This window comes from Rattus rattus, chromosome 7, assembly GCF_011064425.1.
Source record: "Rattus rattus isolate New Zealand chromosome 7, Rrattus_CSIRO_v1, whole genome shotgun sequence".
Classification (NCBI taxonomy): Eukaryota; Metazoa; Chordata; class Mammalia; order Rodentia; family Muridae; genus Rattus; species Rattus rattus.
The window spans coordinates 117,886,172-117,905,719 of record NC_046160.1 but is presented as its reverse complement, the minus strand read 5'-3'; the positions used below and the strand labels follow the sequence as shown (position 1 = coordinate 117,905,719).

Here is a 19,548-nt window from a genome sequence, read left to right as displayed (position 1 = left end):
ACAACAATAAAACCCTAAGATGCTCGGATTGTCTAATTAAGACCCATCTCCAGCCTCCTCTGAAGGATGCGGCCACCAGAAGGTGCCTGGGCAGATTCCTGGCTCTTTCAGGGAGGAAGACAGAGGAGCGTCCATTGGTTGGTTGTCAACCAAGAAAAGTTTTCATCTCAGTTCCTCACAGTGCTTGCCACTAACAGGCTTTTCACAAATAATGGGGATTATTTCATCCCTTTATATATGGCCAATACTGAACAAAATTTATTTCAGAGCCACTCTTGACTACGCTTAAGACTCTGGGAGGCAACAAAAACAGTGTGAATCCAAGAAATCCACGTGACCTTGAGGACCTGTAACGTCTGGTTTAGAGGTAGCAAGGCAGACAAGCGCAGACTGCTGTTTAGGTTGTCGGTAGAGAGGTGTGGCTGAGGGTAGAGCCAGACAAGGGCTGTGGGCCAACTGAGGTGACGTGCAGCTTCCTGCCGGGAAATCTAACTCCCCGGGGTGGTCATTCTAAATGAAAGTACCAGGGAAGTCCCTCTTCTCTCCCACTGCTAGCTTTGGCAGAATAACTTGAAAGATAATAAAAAGAGAAAGACTCGAACATCTTTTTCGACGACAAGCATGGACTTAATAATTAAAAGAGGGAAAGTAACAGAAATCTGATAAGTCTGTGGGTGAGACCAATATTGTAGTATCTACAGAGAACACATTCGAGCAAGCAGGCCCGAGAAGAAGCCACATAAAACTCACTCAGGATTTGGCACGGTGTCTTCTAGGACCAGCCATGCTTTCAGCCTTCCTTTCCTCTTATTCTTATGGCTTGTTTCCCGTTAGTAGTAACTGAGCCCTGTGAAGGTAGAGATGTCAGCCGATACCAGAGTTTGGCGGGCACGCACAGGGAGTTCAGGTTCTTGTGTATCAAACAGTCCACGGAGCTGGGACATCGTCGCTGCAGCAGAAACAAAGATGGTTCTCTCAAAGAAGACGCACTTCCAGGAGAATGTGGTGGTTGACCGGCCCAGAGATCCAGCCATGCTACACAGGCCTGGGAAGGCAGATCATGTCACCACATGGTCTAAGAGCATGATAGCAAATCAGGCAGTGGGCAGCAGGAATTGGGTGCATGAATGGGCACTAAATTGAATAGGAAGAATGCTCCGGAGTTGGGATTCTATAAACTGTACTCCTGGGAAACTCAGAGCAACTGGGGCTAGACTACACACAAGGCTGAGAAACTGTCCAGCAACTTGCATTGCACTGCAGACCTCCCATTTCTCCTGTTTTCTCTCTGATTTCCCCATTCTTATCCAATGTTGGGTGGAGGGCTGTGAATGGTATCTTGGTTCCTGGTTGAGTTGAGGTTTGAAACCCCAGTGACCCTAAGGGACGGTAGGTGTTTCCCTAAACTCCCAGGAAACCAGGCTCCTGTCATGTAGCTACAGCACCCGCCCCCACAGCCTCCTGTAGAGAGGTTTGTGACCATCAGACATGTAGGAGCAGCGCCCCAAACCCTCCCACATGTAGATAAGGTATCCCCGAGCTCTCAGACCAAACCAATAGGAAGTCCCTACTGTCAGACCCACCCCAAAACTGTATATAAGAATCCTATCCAGAAGGAGCAAAGGTGTGCAAGAATCATTCTGTCATCTGAGAGCTTCTGTCACAAGAGCTGTAACGCTGCCGCTTGGGGAAGAGATCCGCTCTCCCGAAATCGGAAATCAACGCCAGAAGCTCCCCTGTACCCCTCTCTGGCTCATCATCCTCCTGCTGGCTCAGCCCTGCCTGTCTTGGAGCAACTGAAGCCGCAGTAGCAGAGACAGAGATGGAGCAGCACCAACGGTGGAGGCAGCAGAGGCAATTTCCTCTCCCTGCTCGAGTTCTCTCCCTTTTGCCTGAACCCTCGAACCTGGCCCAGCCAGAGATCTCCATGGAAAGCTTCCAATACACAGGCCCACAATTCAACATAGATCTAGAAGCCTTGGCTAGAGCAATAGGACAAAAGGAGCAAATAATAGCAATATGAATTGAGAAAGGAAGTCCAAGACCCCCTGTTTGAAGATGGTATGAGTGTTTTCATAAAAGACCCCGGAGACTCAATGTAAAAGAGGTAGGATAAAAATGAGCGCAGAGAGGCCAGTAGCTCCCTCTACACTAAAAAAAAGCACGCTATAGGAGACATTAGAAAAACGGTTCCATTCACAACTCCCCAGAAACAAATGAACAAAACTGAAGTTCCATGGAATAAACTTGACCAAGGAAGTAAAATACCCCTGCAGTTGAAAACCTTACCACACTCTGGAGAAACTGGAGGAGGCACCAGGTGCTGACCAAACAAATCAATACTGGGGAAATGCCTCTGTTTCGGAAACACTGTATAGACTAATGCACACACCCTCATCAAAGCTGCAACTCTATTTTCCACAGGACAGGTAAAAATAACTTAATGATTTTTTTGGAAGAAGACCTTGGGAAATCGAAACAATCCTAATGAGGGTAAAAATAAGGCAGGGGTTATCACCATACCTGATTCCAAGCCATGTGACAGAGCCATAGTAACAGAGCAGCATAGTACTGGCACAAAAATATGTTGATTAGTTGAATAGAGCAGAGGACCGTGCATTAGACCATGAAACTACAGTTGCCTGATTTTTTTTTTTTTTACTAAGCCAATAATACTCACTATAAAAAAGATGACATCTTCAACAAATGATGATGGGAAAACTGGATGTCTGTCTGAAGATGAACAAGAACAGACCCTTATCTCTTATCCCACATAAATATCAACTTCGAATTGGTCAAGGACCTCGGCGTAAGTTCTAGGACTCTGAAACCGGTAGCTAGATGAAAAAGCACAGGACTTCTGTAAAGATGATAGCTCGCTGAGCAGAACTCAGCTTGTTCAGGAATCAAGGCCCAACAGAGAGACCTTATAGATTCAGAAGCTTTTGCACAGTGAAGGAAACAGTTAATAAAGTCAAGAGACAGCCTTCAGATGGGAGGAAATTTTTGCTAACTGTACGTCTGACGGAGGATTAGTATCTACTATACACAAAGAACTTGAAATCAACAACAAAACCTGAAGAAAAAGAAAACAAGCAACCCAATTTTAAAAAGTCAGCTAGGAAACTAAACAGAGAGTTCTCAAAGGGATAAACGGTAATGGCCATTACATGGTTTTAAAAATGTTCAACATCCTTAGCTATAAGGAAATGCGAGTTGGAACTGCTTCGAGATGCTTTTCTCACTCATGTCAGGTGCTAGAAAGGGTGGGTGAAGAGAAGCACCCATCTTTACTGGTGGAGTGTGCAACCAGTATGGAAGTCACTGTGGAGGTTTTGCAAGAGACTAAAAATATTACCACCATGTGACCCAGCCATACCACTACTGGGCATATATATCAGAAGGTCTCCATATAGAGACACTGGTTTATCCAACTTCACGGATACTCTATTCATATTAGCATGGACTTGGAACCAGAGTCCGTCTTTATCAAGTCATGAACTGCATAAGGAAATGTGATATATATGTATATGCACATATAAATGTATATATAATGTATATGTACACACTGTGTGTATGATAGAATTTTATTGACTAGTAGAGATAAATAAAACCTGCAGGAGAATAGATAGACCTGGAAAATATATTAAGTCAGATAAACTAGAGCCAGAAAGACAAACACTGCATGGTTCCTCTCCTTTAAGAGGAATCTAGATAGTATTTTTTATATATTGTGTTATGTGGGCATGAGTATGTACAAACACAGGAACCTAGAGAGGGACCCACAAGACAAAAAGAGAGGCCTTAAGGGAGAGAGGTAGAGCGGGTAAGAGGACACATAGGGTTTGAAAGTGGACCTTCTGACCTCACTTTCTGTCCACTCTCCTAACTCACAGACAACATGACCATGTCTTTTCTGTGTTTTCTCATAACCTTCAGCATCTAGCATGGATCCTCTAGCAACATTACTGTTCAAGTATTTGCTAAATTGGATGGTCCTGGCATGTGCCTTTAATCCCAGCACGTGCCTTGGGAGGAAGAGGCGGGAAGATATTGGTGAGATTTATGCCAGCCTGGTCTACAGAGTGAGCTCTAGGCAGACCAGAGTTGTGCAGTGAGACCCCATCTTAACGAACAGGTACCTGCTAAATTGGCAGGACACCTCAGAGACGCTCGCTCAGAAGGAAAGGACTTGTAAGATCAACCAGGTTCTGCTGGGACTCAAAGCCTCTGAAGGGGAAGGGGCAAAGGTGACATATAAAAAAATAGATAACTGGATGTCAGAGGTCAGAGCAGAAAAGCTGCTTTCCTTCAGAGAAGGAACGAGAACAAACCACTCAAATAATGTTGAGGAGCAAAATTACAAGGAGTGTTGGTTTAATTATCCCTGAGTTCTCTTCATGGCAATATTAAACGTCAACTTTCTATTTCCAGTCTGGGGGCCAGATTAAGAAAAAGGATGGCAAGTCAGGTGCTGGGAAGGGCGAGGGGCAAGGAAGGATATGCCATGGTGAAGGCATGGAGGCAGTAGATAGATAGCATTGATCTTTACATTTGCAAGGCAGATTAAAAAAAACCTACTCTACATGGTTTGTCATTTAGGGGAGGAGGATTGAAGAACACCTACATGGTTTTGCCTGGTCTTCTATTTCCTTTGGCTGGGAACCCCGCCCCCCCTTTAAAATTCACTCTGGTATGCACCTGGGAAGCTTTCTTCATGAGCTAGTAAGCACTGTTTGCTTTCCTTCTTAAGTATGCATTTTTCTAATATTCTGATAATAAATTCTGGATACAGAATATTTTATGGCATTGGAATATTCTCAACTTTCCAAGGACAGACATACCCTTATTAAAGTCCCAAATTCCACTAGCATAGAATCCCTCAGCAACCACCAGAAGCAATTTCTTATCCAGACAAAGAGCATCCCGCTTGACACCTACTCAGAGCTACGGATGGGAAATGTGAAAGTTAAGGCACCATTTCTGCTATGGGACATGGAGAATGTCAACACAGTCACCTCTGTAAACATTAGGCTTGTCCTGAGATGGATGACAGTCTTAACAGAAGAAACGAGGTAGGAAATGAACAGAATTTAAAATAAATGTAGCTCATGGGTCCTGTGGTGCACATACCCTGATCCCCCACCCCCACACCCCATATTTTAGTATCTCTCAAATTGCTATCTTTCATCTGTGGTCTTCCAGGAGGCAAGTCTGTTGTCATTCTTATCTTCCATCTATACATCTGCACTAGAGCTTGCTTGGATATGGCCAGTGAGAGGAAATCTTGCAGACCCCGGTGTGAAGAATCCTGTTGAGTGTGTTAAGTATCAATGTTCTTAATGGCTCAGATGATGCTGAGGAATGGTGGCTTACTAGTTATCCTAACGAGGGACTGTGGCATATTAGTTATCTATTGTGGTGGAACAGATTACTCCCCCTCCCCAAACGCAGCACTTTGAACAATATCCAACGGCTCATACTGGACTAAGAATCTGAGCTGTTGGATATTGGCCAAAGCAGTTATGTCTGATATCCCTGGCTAGGGTCTTTATGGGCTGACGTGAGTCATCCTAAAGTGGACTGGGCTCACTTGGGAGGCTACGACAAAGAGGTGCTACTTCCTTACCCCCAGGGTCTCTGATGGTATGGAATGGCATCAGGCCTCCCTGGAAGGACAAATCCAAGAAAACAGCTGAGAGAGAGGCCACGGTGATTTTGTATGATTGAGTCTCCAAGTGTCTGGCCTGTACACTGTGTTCTATATATTAGAAGTAAGTCATTAAGTGCCAGAAGGAGATTAGCCTTCATCTACTAAGCATTGGAATATGAACTAATATGGCAACTTAAATAACTACCTCTCAAGAATAGGCATGGGAACACACACCTGTAATCCCAACACTCGAAAAGACAGGGAGATCAATCAGGAGTTCAGTTGTATCAAGTACGAGGTCAGGCTGGCCTACACACAAATCTTAAAAAGTGGGGTGAGAGGGAGTGGAGGTGGGAGAGGGAAAAGTAAGCTGACATTCAAAGCTGGTGTGGTGATACAGGTCTGTAGCCCCAGCATTTGGGAGGGAGGTAGAGGCAAAGGGCTCAGGTGTTCATGATCTTCCTTGGCTATATACCAAGTTCAAGACCAGGATAGAATACAGGAAACCCTATCTCAAAAACAAGGCAAAGAAAACAATAAAAACCTAACACCCAGACAAAACCATGAGTGGAAATTCCACCCCTGGTACGAAGAAGCACTTTTACTTGTTCTTCAATGTATGAGAGCAAGAAATGATGAAATGTCTAGCAAGGCTCTTTCATGAGTATATCGTAGGCAATAGAACACCAAGTTGCAGGGTATGATGAGGCTCTCAGCGGTGTATAAAACAATTGATCATTCCCTACATTAACAAATAGCAAAGAAAACTTTTGGGAGAAATTGATCTTGTTAATCTATTAATGTTGTATTAACGGGTTTCTCTGATTTACCTTTTAAAATTGTTCAAGGAATGATGATCAAGTCAATTTGTATCCTACACACGTTTTACGGGAAGTTTTTAGTCAACCCTAATGGTTTCCAAGTAAAATGACTTCTGCCCATATCTTCATGTTTAAGCAAAATACTACCTAAAAACATAGGTTTTACCATAAATTGTTTTAGCAGCTAAATGGATGTTTGGTGAACTGGGTTTTTCCATTCAAATACTGAAAGCCAGGGCATAACAGGCAGAGCCTAATGCCATTTGGGAGCATACTGGCTATTAAAACAATGAGAGCATGTCACACACCAGGAAGTGAGACACTTCTAGTTCCCGACTCCCCCACGTCAACCCGGATCCAGCAAGGAGGCGAAGCAGAGGAAGAGCTGTTACCCTGGGACCTTTCCTCTGTCGCGGTGTACATGTCCTTTGTTAACTGGACTTTGAGCTTTTGACCTCACTAAGTTTCTTGATTGTCACCCTGGTCTTTGTTGAAGTTGGTATAACAAAAGCACCACAAATAAAGCAGCTTATCAACAACATGGATCTCCCAGTTCTTGGGGCTGGGAAGCCCAAGGTAAAGACTCGCAGTGTCAGGTGACGGCTCACACTCGAGCTCACAGACGGCATCTTCTCTGTGTGCATTTACATGGCAAACGAGAGACCAACCAAGCCCTTTGGAGCCTTCCACAGGGTGTCCCTGGGATAGTCACTTGTGAACTTTCCACTCTTGACACACTCTCCTTGAAACTGATTCAGAGGTACCCCAAAATATAGATGATATGGAAACAGCAAACTTTTTAAAAATAATCTTTTAAAGGGAATAGGCTAAACCTAGAATAGGGTAACTTTTTTTTTTTAACCTAGATATGTAGAACCTCAATTATTGTTACCTCTTAAGAATGAAGCAATCATCACTCCGCCCACTCGGTAAGATAGATTAAAAAGCCCAGCACGGACCTCTGGAACAAGCTGCATGGATTTCAGTTCCAGTCTGTGGTAACTCTCCAGCTTGAAAGAGAAAAATTACCAAAGGAGAGTTGTTTGGAGTTTCCTGAAAATCATATTTTTGGGATTATTCTGAATGCTGGGGTAAAGGCATTTTCTATTTTTCTAAAAGATATAAACATTTAATCAAAAATCTAATCAAAATTCCATTAGAATAAAATATAGAAGCAGAAGGATTATTTGTATTATTATTTGTATTTATTTTCAGGAGGAGGGGGTTCTTACCTCATAATGTTAATGCTTTCAAGAATTGCCAAGGTCATAGATTCAAATATGTTTAATTAAGTTAATAATTAAAATTGACTTTTATCAGCAAGATAATTCTTTTCCTAAAAATACAGAAAAATGCCCCAAGTCTGGAAAAGGATTAACTCCAAGAAATCTGCTAGGTTTGCTTATTTTTTTTTCACTCTTACTTAGGGATGCTTTGTTCACAAATGGGATGTAAAAGGAAAGTACTTCTAGTTACTTGCAGTTGTGAATGAATTTACATAGAGTTTTAATACAAACTGCCATCTACATTCTGAAAAACAAAGCCAAATAAACAGCATGAACCACCACCTCCACCACCACCACCTCCACCACCACCACCATCACCACCACCTCCACCACCACCATCACCACTACCACCACCTTCACCACCACCACCTCAGGTTCGTTCTTTAGATAAATTAATATATGACCATTGAAATCGATTTGATTTTTCAACAATATTTTTCTGTCCATGAAATTAGAAAGGAATACAGGGACTCATAAACTTCGTTCTTACAAAGCATCATTAGAGATATAACAATATACCAAACACAGACACAATGAAAAAGCTACTGTAAAGATGTAATATAGTTATGCTAACAAAGGTGTGACTGCCGGTTATTGAGCTGGGTATTTCTCTTTCTTGTTAGCTTGCTCACTTTTGTGGTGTTTTCCTCAGCAGTGGTTCTTGAAATTGTCAGGTGATCAAATAATTAGAAACCATGGTGCCATTTACACGGACCACGAATTACTCATACCTTTAATTCTGGCATAAAATTATACAAGCTGGAAACAATTTTATCAGCAGAAAATATAACTTTATTATAGCTTCCACATCACAAAAATACTATAAATAAAATATTTATTAGACTGCGTTTCACAGCAGGACCATAAATAACACACTTTAAACCAAGCCAACTACCTAGAAAGGTAGGATGCAAAGATGAACTGTTGCTTGAGGCACCTGTCTCCCATCCCTTGCTGGTGTCTGATCACAACAGGGTGAGCCTTCTCAGCTGTCTCGAAACCTGGGCTTCCTTCCTTGCCCTGCACAATCTCGATGTGCGTTCATTATCTTCAGTCTTGTTCCCAGTGAGTCATGCCACTCCAGAGGAAGAGGGTGCCATCGTGTAGTTTTTGAGGTACAGTACCTCAAACTAGCTCGGCTTGAGAAAAAAACACGCTTGAAATGGGAAATTCTCACGGAAGTTCCTTTGATGTAATTTAGAGAGCCAGCTTTTCCAAGCTCCTTTCCCAAGCATTTCACCAATAATCTTGTTGGGAACTATTCGATGCCTCCTGCTGGGTCTGATGGTTTGTCTCTCCAGATCCATCATGTTGAAATCCAATTACCAACACAGCAGAGGAGGTGGGACCTCTAAGAAGCAGAAGATCATAAATATGGCATCCTCCTGAAATGGTATTAATGATCCAAGAAAAACAAAAAGACCCTCAGAAAGCCACCTCATCCTTCTACTATGTGAGGGGACATGTGTTGTCAGGGGACACTGACCTGTGACTTTGGACTTAGTCCTATTATCTACAAGCCATCCAGCTTATGCTGTTTTGGCACAGTCTCATGAATGAAGTAATCCCCTCTGGGTTAGCTACTGTGTATGCTACTGCTTACCAGATGCTGGGTGTACTTACTACAGTGTCAATTATAATTGTGCAAATAAGCACACAGTGCAGTGAGACTAAATAGCTCAGCAACAACTACATCAGGAGCCCAGCTCGAACACCGGCTCCTTTTTCCCAAGTGCTGTCACCATGGAGAGATAACTCCGCATTACCAACAGCCCTTTGTGCTCTTTCCTTTCCCCCTTCTCTCCTTGCTCCCTTCCACCTGAGATCTTCTTGCTCAGGCATCCAAAAAAAAAAAAAAAATTATTTCATTGCAACTAAGAGAAGCAGAACCCAAGGCTATACCAACCAGAGAATCTTAGACAATGCCTTTAAAATCCTGCAACACAATCATACACTATGCACATCACAGCACGGACAATCAATCAATCACTGAGGAATCAAAGAACCCCACATTGCTTACTGGCATCTGAAGTCCCAGTGCCCCTATATCTTACACCTAAACTTTAAACAGAGAAAAGTTGTATCAAACATGAGTTTTCTGACTTCGGGGTTGTCTTTAACAAGACATGGTGAACCACGGCTATGACAACAGTGGCTCTAACCACTGCTTTCGCTCCACACTGAACGGTCTCATGTCAGCGATCCTACTTTACGTTTCAGTCTTATTCATGTGGTTCAATCCCTAGCTTAGAAACCAGAGCATCACGGAGTTAAAAGTGAAAGTTTCAGGTTTTAAATTTCATTATCTTTTCATGCAGTGTCATCCTGATAAGCACATATGTCAATCTTTAAGGAAATTGAAACAGGTATGTGTTTTGGGAAGGATTAAAAAGTAGAAATTTAATTGGTGCTCACTGGTAGGAGGAACAGATAAAGAAGTCAAGGACCTCCCCTCCCCACCCCAAGTTTATCTTTGGGGTAGCAACATGAGCTTTGGGCTTAAGTAAAGAACTCAGGGGAATATGAATCAGGCATAATTAAGCAGTCCTGGTCACAATGGGTACCTTTACTTTTGACATGAAAGCTTTTGACAAAGATGTTACTTGATAGAGGAGCATAAATTTAACTGCCTCTTGTTTTTGATCACTGTTATGCTATGTATGTATGTATAATGAATTAGAACCATGCCCTTACACTATGTCATACAAGCTATGTATCCAGACAGTACACTACCCTACCTACTCCATGTTTAAATACTAGTTGGAAGCGTGTGGGCAGCTCACTTCCCTCTGTGCCTGACATCCTGCAGCTCTCCCTACAGCTCTGCTGTCTCTGCACACCTAGAAATGTGTCCATTCAAGTCATACTGGAATGGATTCTCAAGGCAGTAAGGGTTTCTCTGAGACATGCAAATCTCTCCCAGAAGGAAGACAATTCTTCCTTACAGACTTTTCCACACCTAGGAGGCCTACACTGCTTCTAAGTGAACCTAAATATTTGCTGTGAACTTAAATATTACTTAAATTTTGTCTCTCATTTTTTGACTATCTCCTAACATTTATTAAAATTATTTAAATAAGGTGTCTCTAAATCAAAATTTAATTTCCACAGACGTCTACAGCAATTGGTCACAAATTAACATGCAATTTAAACTGGTGTTCTTTGGCGGTATTTTCAGAGGCAAGTTGATCAGATCTTAAAACCGGGATTAAGAAGGGTTGCCAATAAACGTTCTAGTGAGAGGTATTTAAATTTTCAGTGTTCACTGTGATGAGAAGGTTGGTAGTTTAAACACTTTATTGCTGCTCTATAGTATACATAATTAAATGAGGCATGTTCAACCCAAGGGGACTTTAATAGGTTACTTGCAATTGTTACTGCAGGCAACAACTTGTACATGATTTTATTTCCAAATCCACAAAAAACAAATTTTATACAAATCAGCACTGTAAAAATGTCAATTACAGCCCCAGAGGCTTTGCTGGCAGAATAATTGTCTAAATTCTAGAATATGGGAAAACAGTTTTTTTTTTTTCTGGATTCATCTTTTTTTTAATCCATTTTCTTTTTTACAAAAAATTTACAAGTGAAATGTTACTACGAAACTTTTTATAAGGAATTTTTGCAAAACATTTACAATTTACCATCAACTATTTCTGTTTTAAAATCATTATGTAGATTTAATACCCTATGCTGCACATCAATTTATGTGGGATGACAACTTAGTGACATGCATAAAAAAAACACCACAAGGCATTAAAATGGAGACTTAAGTACAAATATTGTTGCAATAAAACAGTTATAAAATTGAAAAATAGGACCTAAACATCATGCTTATCTAAGTTTGACAAATTAACTTTTTCTCCTAGATTACACACGTTTATTACTGCTCTCATGAGTGTGATAAATAATGACTTAACATCAGCTTCTAATGTAATCAGCAACACATACACAAACCTAACCAAAGAAAGTATACTGTAAGAGAAAACTATTCTAACACTGGAGTTCTACCATGGTAAATACAGAGCTTCACACTGATAATTTTACAAAGAAAAGCTTCATAATGGTGGCCAGGGGAGTGAGCAGCGAAATGCCCTTCGCGAGACTGTACTGGGCATCTGTGCCCTACCACGGCTACATCCCACTGAGTCAGACACAGGACACCGAAACCTACGATTGCTGTCAGACAGAAAGGAAGGTGGACTCAGAATGGTATGCAGAACAGACTGCCAAAATAGGTCTGATTCCAGTGGTGAAATGTGCCTGCTGACAGGTTGTTTTATATGATAGAAGGTTATCCAGATTCAGTCTGATACATGTACAGTAGACCTCATTGTTGATGAGGACAACTTGCACTTCTGATGAGCGTACGTGGGTTGCATAAAACTGGCTCGTGGAACAGTGATGCAGAGCGCTCATACTTGGTGCAAACAACAAAAAATATCACTTGGAGAAAACACGATTAAAACATTGAGAAAGTCTCTTTGCATAAAAAAATTGATAGCACTGATTGTGTAGCATGATAGATAAAATATATTTGATGTTTCAGCTCCTATATAATAAAATTAAAATCAACATTACCAAATGCTCCTCTGTACCAGACAAAACAACAAACTGATTCTGATGTTTTAAAGCCAGATCCATCAGCTGTTAAGAGTACATTAAATAAAATATACAAAACAATTTACAAAATCCAACTAAAATTTAAAGACTTTGTTACAAGTCTACAAAAGCTTTAAGAAACTTGAAATTTATAACCACAGTGTAAAAATTTTTTCCTTTAATCTCAAAGCTTTTTTATACAAACTGAAAGCACAAAAGGCCTTCAGTTTTATATAACGCTACAAAGGGCTGGCCTAAAGTGTACATAGTGTAAACAGTGATCATTACAGTATTTCTCCTTCATCAAAAGTACATGAAACATCACAATTTTGGAAGAGAATTCTCATGAGTAGTACTTTTCCTGAAATAATAAAGAATGCACAAGAAAACATATACCTATATTCGAACCAATGAAGGTAAAAAAGGAAGTAGGTAAAAACTTTAGTTTCCAAATGGTCTGTTTCAATAGTTATGATTCTGTGTAAATACGTTCTAAAAACATGAGGTGTCTTACTAATGTTTAATCTATTAGAATAATCCAATTGCTTTTCACATGAAACGTTTGGCCATCTTTCCTAATAAGACACCGCTCTCTAAGACCCTTGCACGAACAATGAAATATATTTTCAGTCAGTATTTGACTGAAAAGTATTCTGGTTTTCCAAAAATAATTTTTGCTTCATAATATTTTATTTATTATACATTTGTTAAGCTGTCTAGACCTTTAGGGAAAATTCTGTTATTGACATAACGTAAAGATATCACTGTGATATATGTTCCTAATTAGCCTAACACAATACTAGAAATAATATGGGATTTGCCAATTTTTAGTAAAGGAAAAAAGGTGATAATGTATTTAAAAATAATTTTCTGCTGGCCTTGAAAAGTATGACAATTCTTTCTTTGGCTAACAAAGCATAAAGAATCTTGCTTATTGTCAACAAAACTCATATTTACAGAATATGAAATTACATAGATCTATAATCTATGCAAGCATTTCCAATATGAACATTTAAAATGAAATTTCGCTATTGAACACAGGGTTAGGCACACAGTCAACCCTAACTTAAAAATATTGTTAAACTGCTTTGTCTTGCCTTTCTGAGGCTTTCATCCATTCTGTGCTAGCAAATTTTCCCCAGCATTTTCCTAAGGTTTCAATCTAAAGTTTAACCTAAGATTTAGCTCTAAGGTCCTCTTGTGTCTCCAAGATGGAGAAAATAATCGGGTTTCACTGATTGTCTGCACACACACTACTACAATGTAGTGTAATAAAGATCTGAGACAGTGCTCAGATTACTATTTTGGAACATATTCTAATTCAACTTTTGAAGAATTTTTGATATTTAGAAAAGACGGCCAAAACTATTTTGAATAGGTTTTTCCAAAAAACCAAGCTAAAGAAACACAGTATTATCCCTATTGTCAGATAACAATCTGTTTTCTGTGCTAGACAGTAGAAGAAATGTATGTAAGTTATTACTGACTAAAATTTTAACAAAGTTCTTCCAAACAGAGAAAGTCCAATTAAGGCCCAGCCTGCAAATTAGTGTGGTCTGTCTCTTTAGACGCGTCAACAACACAGGATGTTAAAGGAGGGAAGATTCTGTTTAAAGGTTATGTGATGTATTTCCAAAAAACTACAGCAACTTATACCATGGAAGAAATACTTTTCTGTTTCCAGTATATTGGTTTTCCTTTTCTATTTTTTAAAAATTCAACACTTTATATGTTGAACCATAATCCCTGGAATACTTAAAGATGCCAAGGATGCAAACGTGATTTCCTACTCTGTAACTCACTTGACCAGCCCATTTCCAGATTTTCAAAGGTGTAAACTTAGTGCAGCACTAGAGGTCTTTGTTATAAATAGCGTTTCAGAATTCTTCCATGTTTGTTGAAACATTGGGAGTTGCTGGATTCGAATCTTGAGAAATGGCGGCAACTGTGACAATCCGTGGAGAGCCAAGCACCTCTGTAACGGATGAGTCCAGTTCTCCGGAGGTGACAATGGCAAGAGCTGTCCCACCTCCTTTCTTATTCTGGTGAGTTTTGACATGCTTGGAAAGGTGATCACTCCGCATAAACCTTTTAGAACATTCTGGACATTCAAATCTCTTTTCACCTGTGAACATAAGAAGTAAATAAAATTATAGATATTTTTAATTAAATGAAATTTTAATTTTTAGCAATTTATTTTCCAAATACATTCTGCTTTAATAAGATATGATATATACAGATATCCCTAGTTTAAGTAGGCACACAATAGTTTTTTCTTATATCTATGATGGTAGGGGGCAAATCCAGAGCCTTGTTCATGGCAGGCAAGCCCTCAACCTCTGAATTATCTCTAGCTTTCTGTTAAAAAAAAAAAAAAGTAACCAAAACCAAACAACAAAAGCTATCAAGCAATCAATGCAGAAGAAAAACCATGTGGCTGAGAATAAAAGACCCTATATGTTTTTGACATGAACTAGGGGAATGGGTGTGGGGCGTGGGGGTGTGGGGGAGAACTGGGGACTGGAACACGTCAGATAACAACGCTGAGCCTCAGTTACCCCATTCACAAAATAAAAGGATTCCTAACGAAAGAGCTCTTGACATTATCACCAGCTAACAGAGGGCAGTGGGAACGGCCACATGCACTTTAGTTGAAGTTGATAGCTGGGTCTCACTAACAAGTCTTAAAACTATTTTAAGCTAAGACTTTAGTAGCATGCTGGGAATATATATTTCAAATTAAATACAGCTTTATGCTTCCAAGGAAGAATGATGATAGTTTGATCCTTAAATGTGTTTTCTAAAAAATATAAGACAGTTCTAATTAGAACTACTTCTATTCATGAAATAGAAATCAAATGTTAACTAAAAAGGAAAAAAATCTTTTTGTGTAATGGGATAGAACACATGAGACTTGGTTGTTCTACCCTGATGTTTATCAACAGCAATACTATCTTTAGTCCTTCTTTCTACAACTGTCAGGTCAGTGAAAGAGGGTTTCCCTGGTGAAATAACAGAACTCAGATAATATGCAGATTCATTCAGTGGATTTTTTTTTTAACAAGAGAAAGTCTACAATTTCAAAATTTTCTACACCGGATATACCCCCTTTTACACCAACATGCATTTACAATACAGAATTTTTCTTTTAAAGGCTAAATAATGCATTGGACATAATTCTAAGAGGCATTAAAAATACATGCAGCAGTAAAGGGGCCTGAATGCTATGAATGCTAACACTAAGTGAGGATGGAAACCAAACACATCTGAGGAACAGGCATGAAGTCATTTACCTTCTTTTTCTTCTCTTTTTTTAACCATAAAAGAGTTTTCAGTGTACAATCTTTATCTATATGTTTATTTTATAGTTGACTAGCCTGAGGCTCAACACTTAATAATTGCAATATTCATAAACTCAGTCACTTTCTAACAGGTTCCTGTAGATTCTCTGTGCAAGACCATTTCTGACTTAATGGCCACCATGTAGATCTATCTATCACCCCAGTATTACCAGATATTCTAGCCCACAGCTGCTCTGTGACAAATGGCAAGCAGGAAACAGTGGTGACATGTTCAGTGTGGACTTCCCCAGCCTGCCACTCACTCATTTGGCTACTGAATCAACTTCAAGTATACTTTCACTAAAAAAATGAGTCCTTTTAGCTCAATGACCAAAGTGTCTTCTGCTATATTGGGTAATAATTTATTTCCTACCTTCAACAAATACCATCATGGACTTTTTACTTCAAGGGATGTGAAGAATGCTTCTATTAGCTGCAGATCATACAATTTTATAGTTAAAATTATTTCAACTATTCCAATAATGGCTGGGCTTTCAGAATTCATGATTACCTTTTCTGAATAAAGAATCTAATTAACAGGGGTTGGGGATTTAGCTCAGTGGTAGAGCGCTTGCCTAGCAAGCACAAGGCCCTGGGTTCGGTCCTCAGCTCCGGGGGAAAAAAAAAAAAGAATCTAATTAACGAATCAGTCGATATTGACTACTGTCACAGACAACATGGCCCTATAAGGATTGCATGTCCCAACTCCTGGGAGTTACACATATGTCAGAGGATAATGGGGTTTTATAGCTGTAAATAATTATGTTATGGAATTTGATATAGAGATTTATCTGTAACTAGAATTGGAGAGCTTAGAAGTGTGATTAGGGACCAACCAAAGTTTTGAGAGGGTGTCCTAGAACACACGTAAGAAGAAAAGCAGACACCTTGCAAGACTGAACACTGGCCAGGGAAGCAGGGACCCAGCGTAGCACTGAGGCTGAGGTGGATGACAGCAGTGGATTAGGAGTGGGTTGTTTCCCAGAGCTGCCTTATGGTGGGCAGCTCCACACACACCCGACCACAGGGAGGGCAGTGGGGCTTCTGACCTAAAGGAACTGAAGGACAACTGAGCTTCTAAGCTGCTAAGCTTGTGCTGTTCTTTTCAGTTCAGTTTCATAAACTTTTATAAAAACAGAGAATCTTGCCAAATATTTACTATATTATTTAAGATACTATCATTTTCTTCTTTCATTATGAATTTGATAAATCACATTGCCTGAATGATTTTCAAATGTTCAGGTTTTCAAGCCTAGAGTAAACTTCTTAGATTCCGACCCAGGGTGTTCTTTCTCGGAAGTTTTTAACAAGATTCAATTTCTTTAATGAACAGGACTTTTCATGTTATCTATTTTTGGTGGTATTTTTGAGAAGCTACGCCCAGAGCTTCAGTGTGCTACATCAAAGCTCGTTCACTAGGCTCTATCCCAAGTCCTATCTACCCCTCCTTCAGCAAATATGGGTTCTGTGCCTTTTCAGGAGTTATTTTCAAATTTAGGGTAGAATCATTCAGATCATTCACAGTCTTTAGGGGTTTGCCTATGTTTTCTTGGTCAGTGTGACTGGAGAACTTAGATGTTTTACCTTTCAAGCTAATCAGATTTTGGGTTGAGTGGTCTGGGTACTATCAGCTCAGGGTAGAGCACTTTCGTAGCATGTATGTAACCTTGAGTTCCACCCCTGACAGCACAAAAACAAGCCCACCCCCATAGCCTGAGTTTTCTGAACTGTTTTCCCATTTATTTCCCCTCCTTACTATTTCTTAATTTCCTGTTTTAGATCTCTTCATTTTCTTGTAAAAATATTAGACTACTGACCGAAAAAGAGGATTTAACATTATAAATTCACTGTTTTTATTTGCCTCTTATATTTTGTATGATAAAACTTTTCATTCAGTCAAAGTTATTTTCAAATTTCCCTTGAGACTTTCTCTTGGCCCATGGGTAGCTCAGAAATACATGGGTAGACAACTTTATACAAGCTAAAGGCCATATGGGCTACACACGGAATCTAAGGCCAGTCTGGGCTATGACTTCTGCCTCCATTTTTCATTCTTCTGTTTTCTCCTTTCCTCTCTACTTACAGAATATGCATATACACACACACACACACACACACACACACACACACACACACACACACACACACACACACACACACACACGCATTCCGCTCTCCATAGCTCTAGCTGGCCTGAAACTCACTTTGTGAGCCTTAGACTCACCAGATGAGCCTTAGACTAACAGAAATATGCCTGAATCTGCCTAATGCTGGAATTAAAAGTGTTCACCACCATATTAGGCCCTAACTTAATTTTTTGTTATTATTTTTTCTTCCTTCAAGCTTTTTCTAGTACTATTTATTGCTTTACTATGAAGAACTTTTTGATATGAAAGTATAATACTATGAAGTATTTCTTCTGGTGCAAATCTGATGGTAAACATTCTTAGTTTTATTTTGTCTATAAAAAGTCTCTATGGAAAGATGGCTCAGTGGGCAAGACGACTTGCTGTGTAGCCATGAGGATCTGATTTGGATCTTCAGACCCAACATCCACGTAACTAGTTGAGGGTGGTCGGGCACACAGCTGTACCTCTGGCCCTGTAAGGCGTTGGGGACGGAAGGGTCACTCTGGATTGCTGGCTGTCAGTGTAGCCCTGTGAGCTACGGGTCAGACTTACCATGAGACATGTCCAAGCAAGTTTTTCTTTTAGCACCCATCTAGGATATATTGAGCACTTGGATCTCTACTTAATATCTACTAGGAAACCTTTGTTATTCTATATTCAGGGTTTTCCTGTACCAGCCTTTCCCCATTCCTTCCAAGGACATAAACGTTACATCCTTTATTTCTGTCCCGTGCACTCCTGAGGCCCAACTCACTCTCCGCTGTCTCAATTTTTTCCATTTGCCTTTAAGAATTTATAATTTCTACTGCTCATTTTCGACTGTTACATCCCCATTTGGCTACTGAATATTTAGTCATTTCTAGCTTTGAATACTGTACTTTTCTATTGGGTTAACGTCTGCAGTTTTAATTTCTCTAATTATAAACGTCTGCTTTTCTATTCCTTTCAACCATGTTTGCCTCTAGTCAGTCTGTGGATTGTGGTTTTAATGGCTGCTTTAAGACTGATAAATTCTTAAATTTGGGTTATCCTAGCATCTTATTGCACTCTGGGCAGTTTAGAGATTGTGTTGCAGAGATTGTGAGTCCTTCAAAATCGTCTAGAAAATGTTTTAAGTATTAGTAGATAATTACTCGATTTAAGTCCATTCAGACTCAAACTCTCATTCTCACCCTCCCACCCCTGCCTACAAGTTTCAATATTAATTCCTTTTTAAAGGCACTGTTCAAGGACTAGGGAGATGCTTCAGTGAGCAAGGGTAGGATTTGAGTTTGAATACTAAAAAAAAAAAAAAAAAAAAAACCCAAAAAACCCAAAAACCAAAAAAACAGACCAAAACAAAACAAAAAATGGTATAACTGTGCAAGCTGTACCCAACCTTGTGGAGTAGAAACAGGTAAAATCCTGGGAGCCTGCCTATTCCCTAACCATCCTGATCACTGGCCTAAATGGTGAGCTGCTGGGTCAGCAAGAGAGGCTGTCTCAAGGCACTGAGAGACTGGCATGTTCCTTTGTTATCTACATGGATATACACAACTGCAACTTATGTGCATTTATCCACTGCCACTGCCTGTTCCTACACAGATGCATACACACATGCACGCATGTGGACACACACACACACACACATACACACACACACACACACACACACACACAATAACACACACACACGTTAGAGAGTATGTTTGGTTCTTAGCTGTATATGTAGAAATG

General features: G+C 40.0%; 1 protein-coding gene across 3 annotated transcripts in view; it reads right to left on the bottom strand.

The window, feature by feature from the left end:
• Window positions 1-11,039: 11,039 nt before the first annotated feature.
• Sp4 (Sp4 transcription factor) overlaps window positions 11,040-19,548 on the bottom strand; it is a 58,135-nt gene continuing 49,626 nt past the window's right edge. For all 3 annotated transcript variants that reach the window (XM_032908346.1, XM_032908345.1, XM_032908347.1), the window contains one exon: window positions 11,040-14,487. In XM_032908346.1, coding sequence (XP_032764237.1) covers window positions 14,240-14,487 — 248 coding nt within the window. In that variant the 3' untranslated portion in view covers window positions 11,040-14,239. The remainder of the gene's footprint in view (window positions 14,488-19,548) is intronic.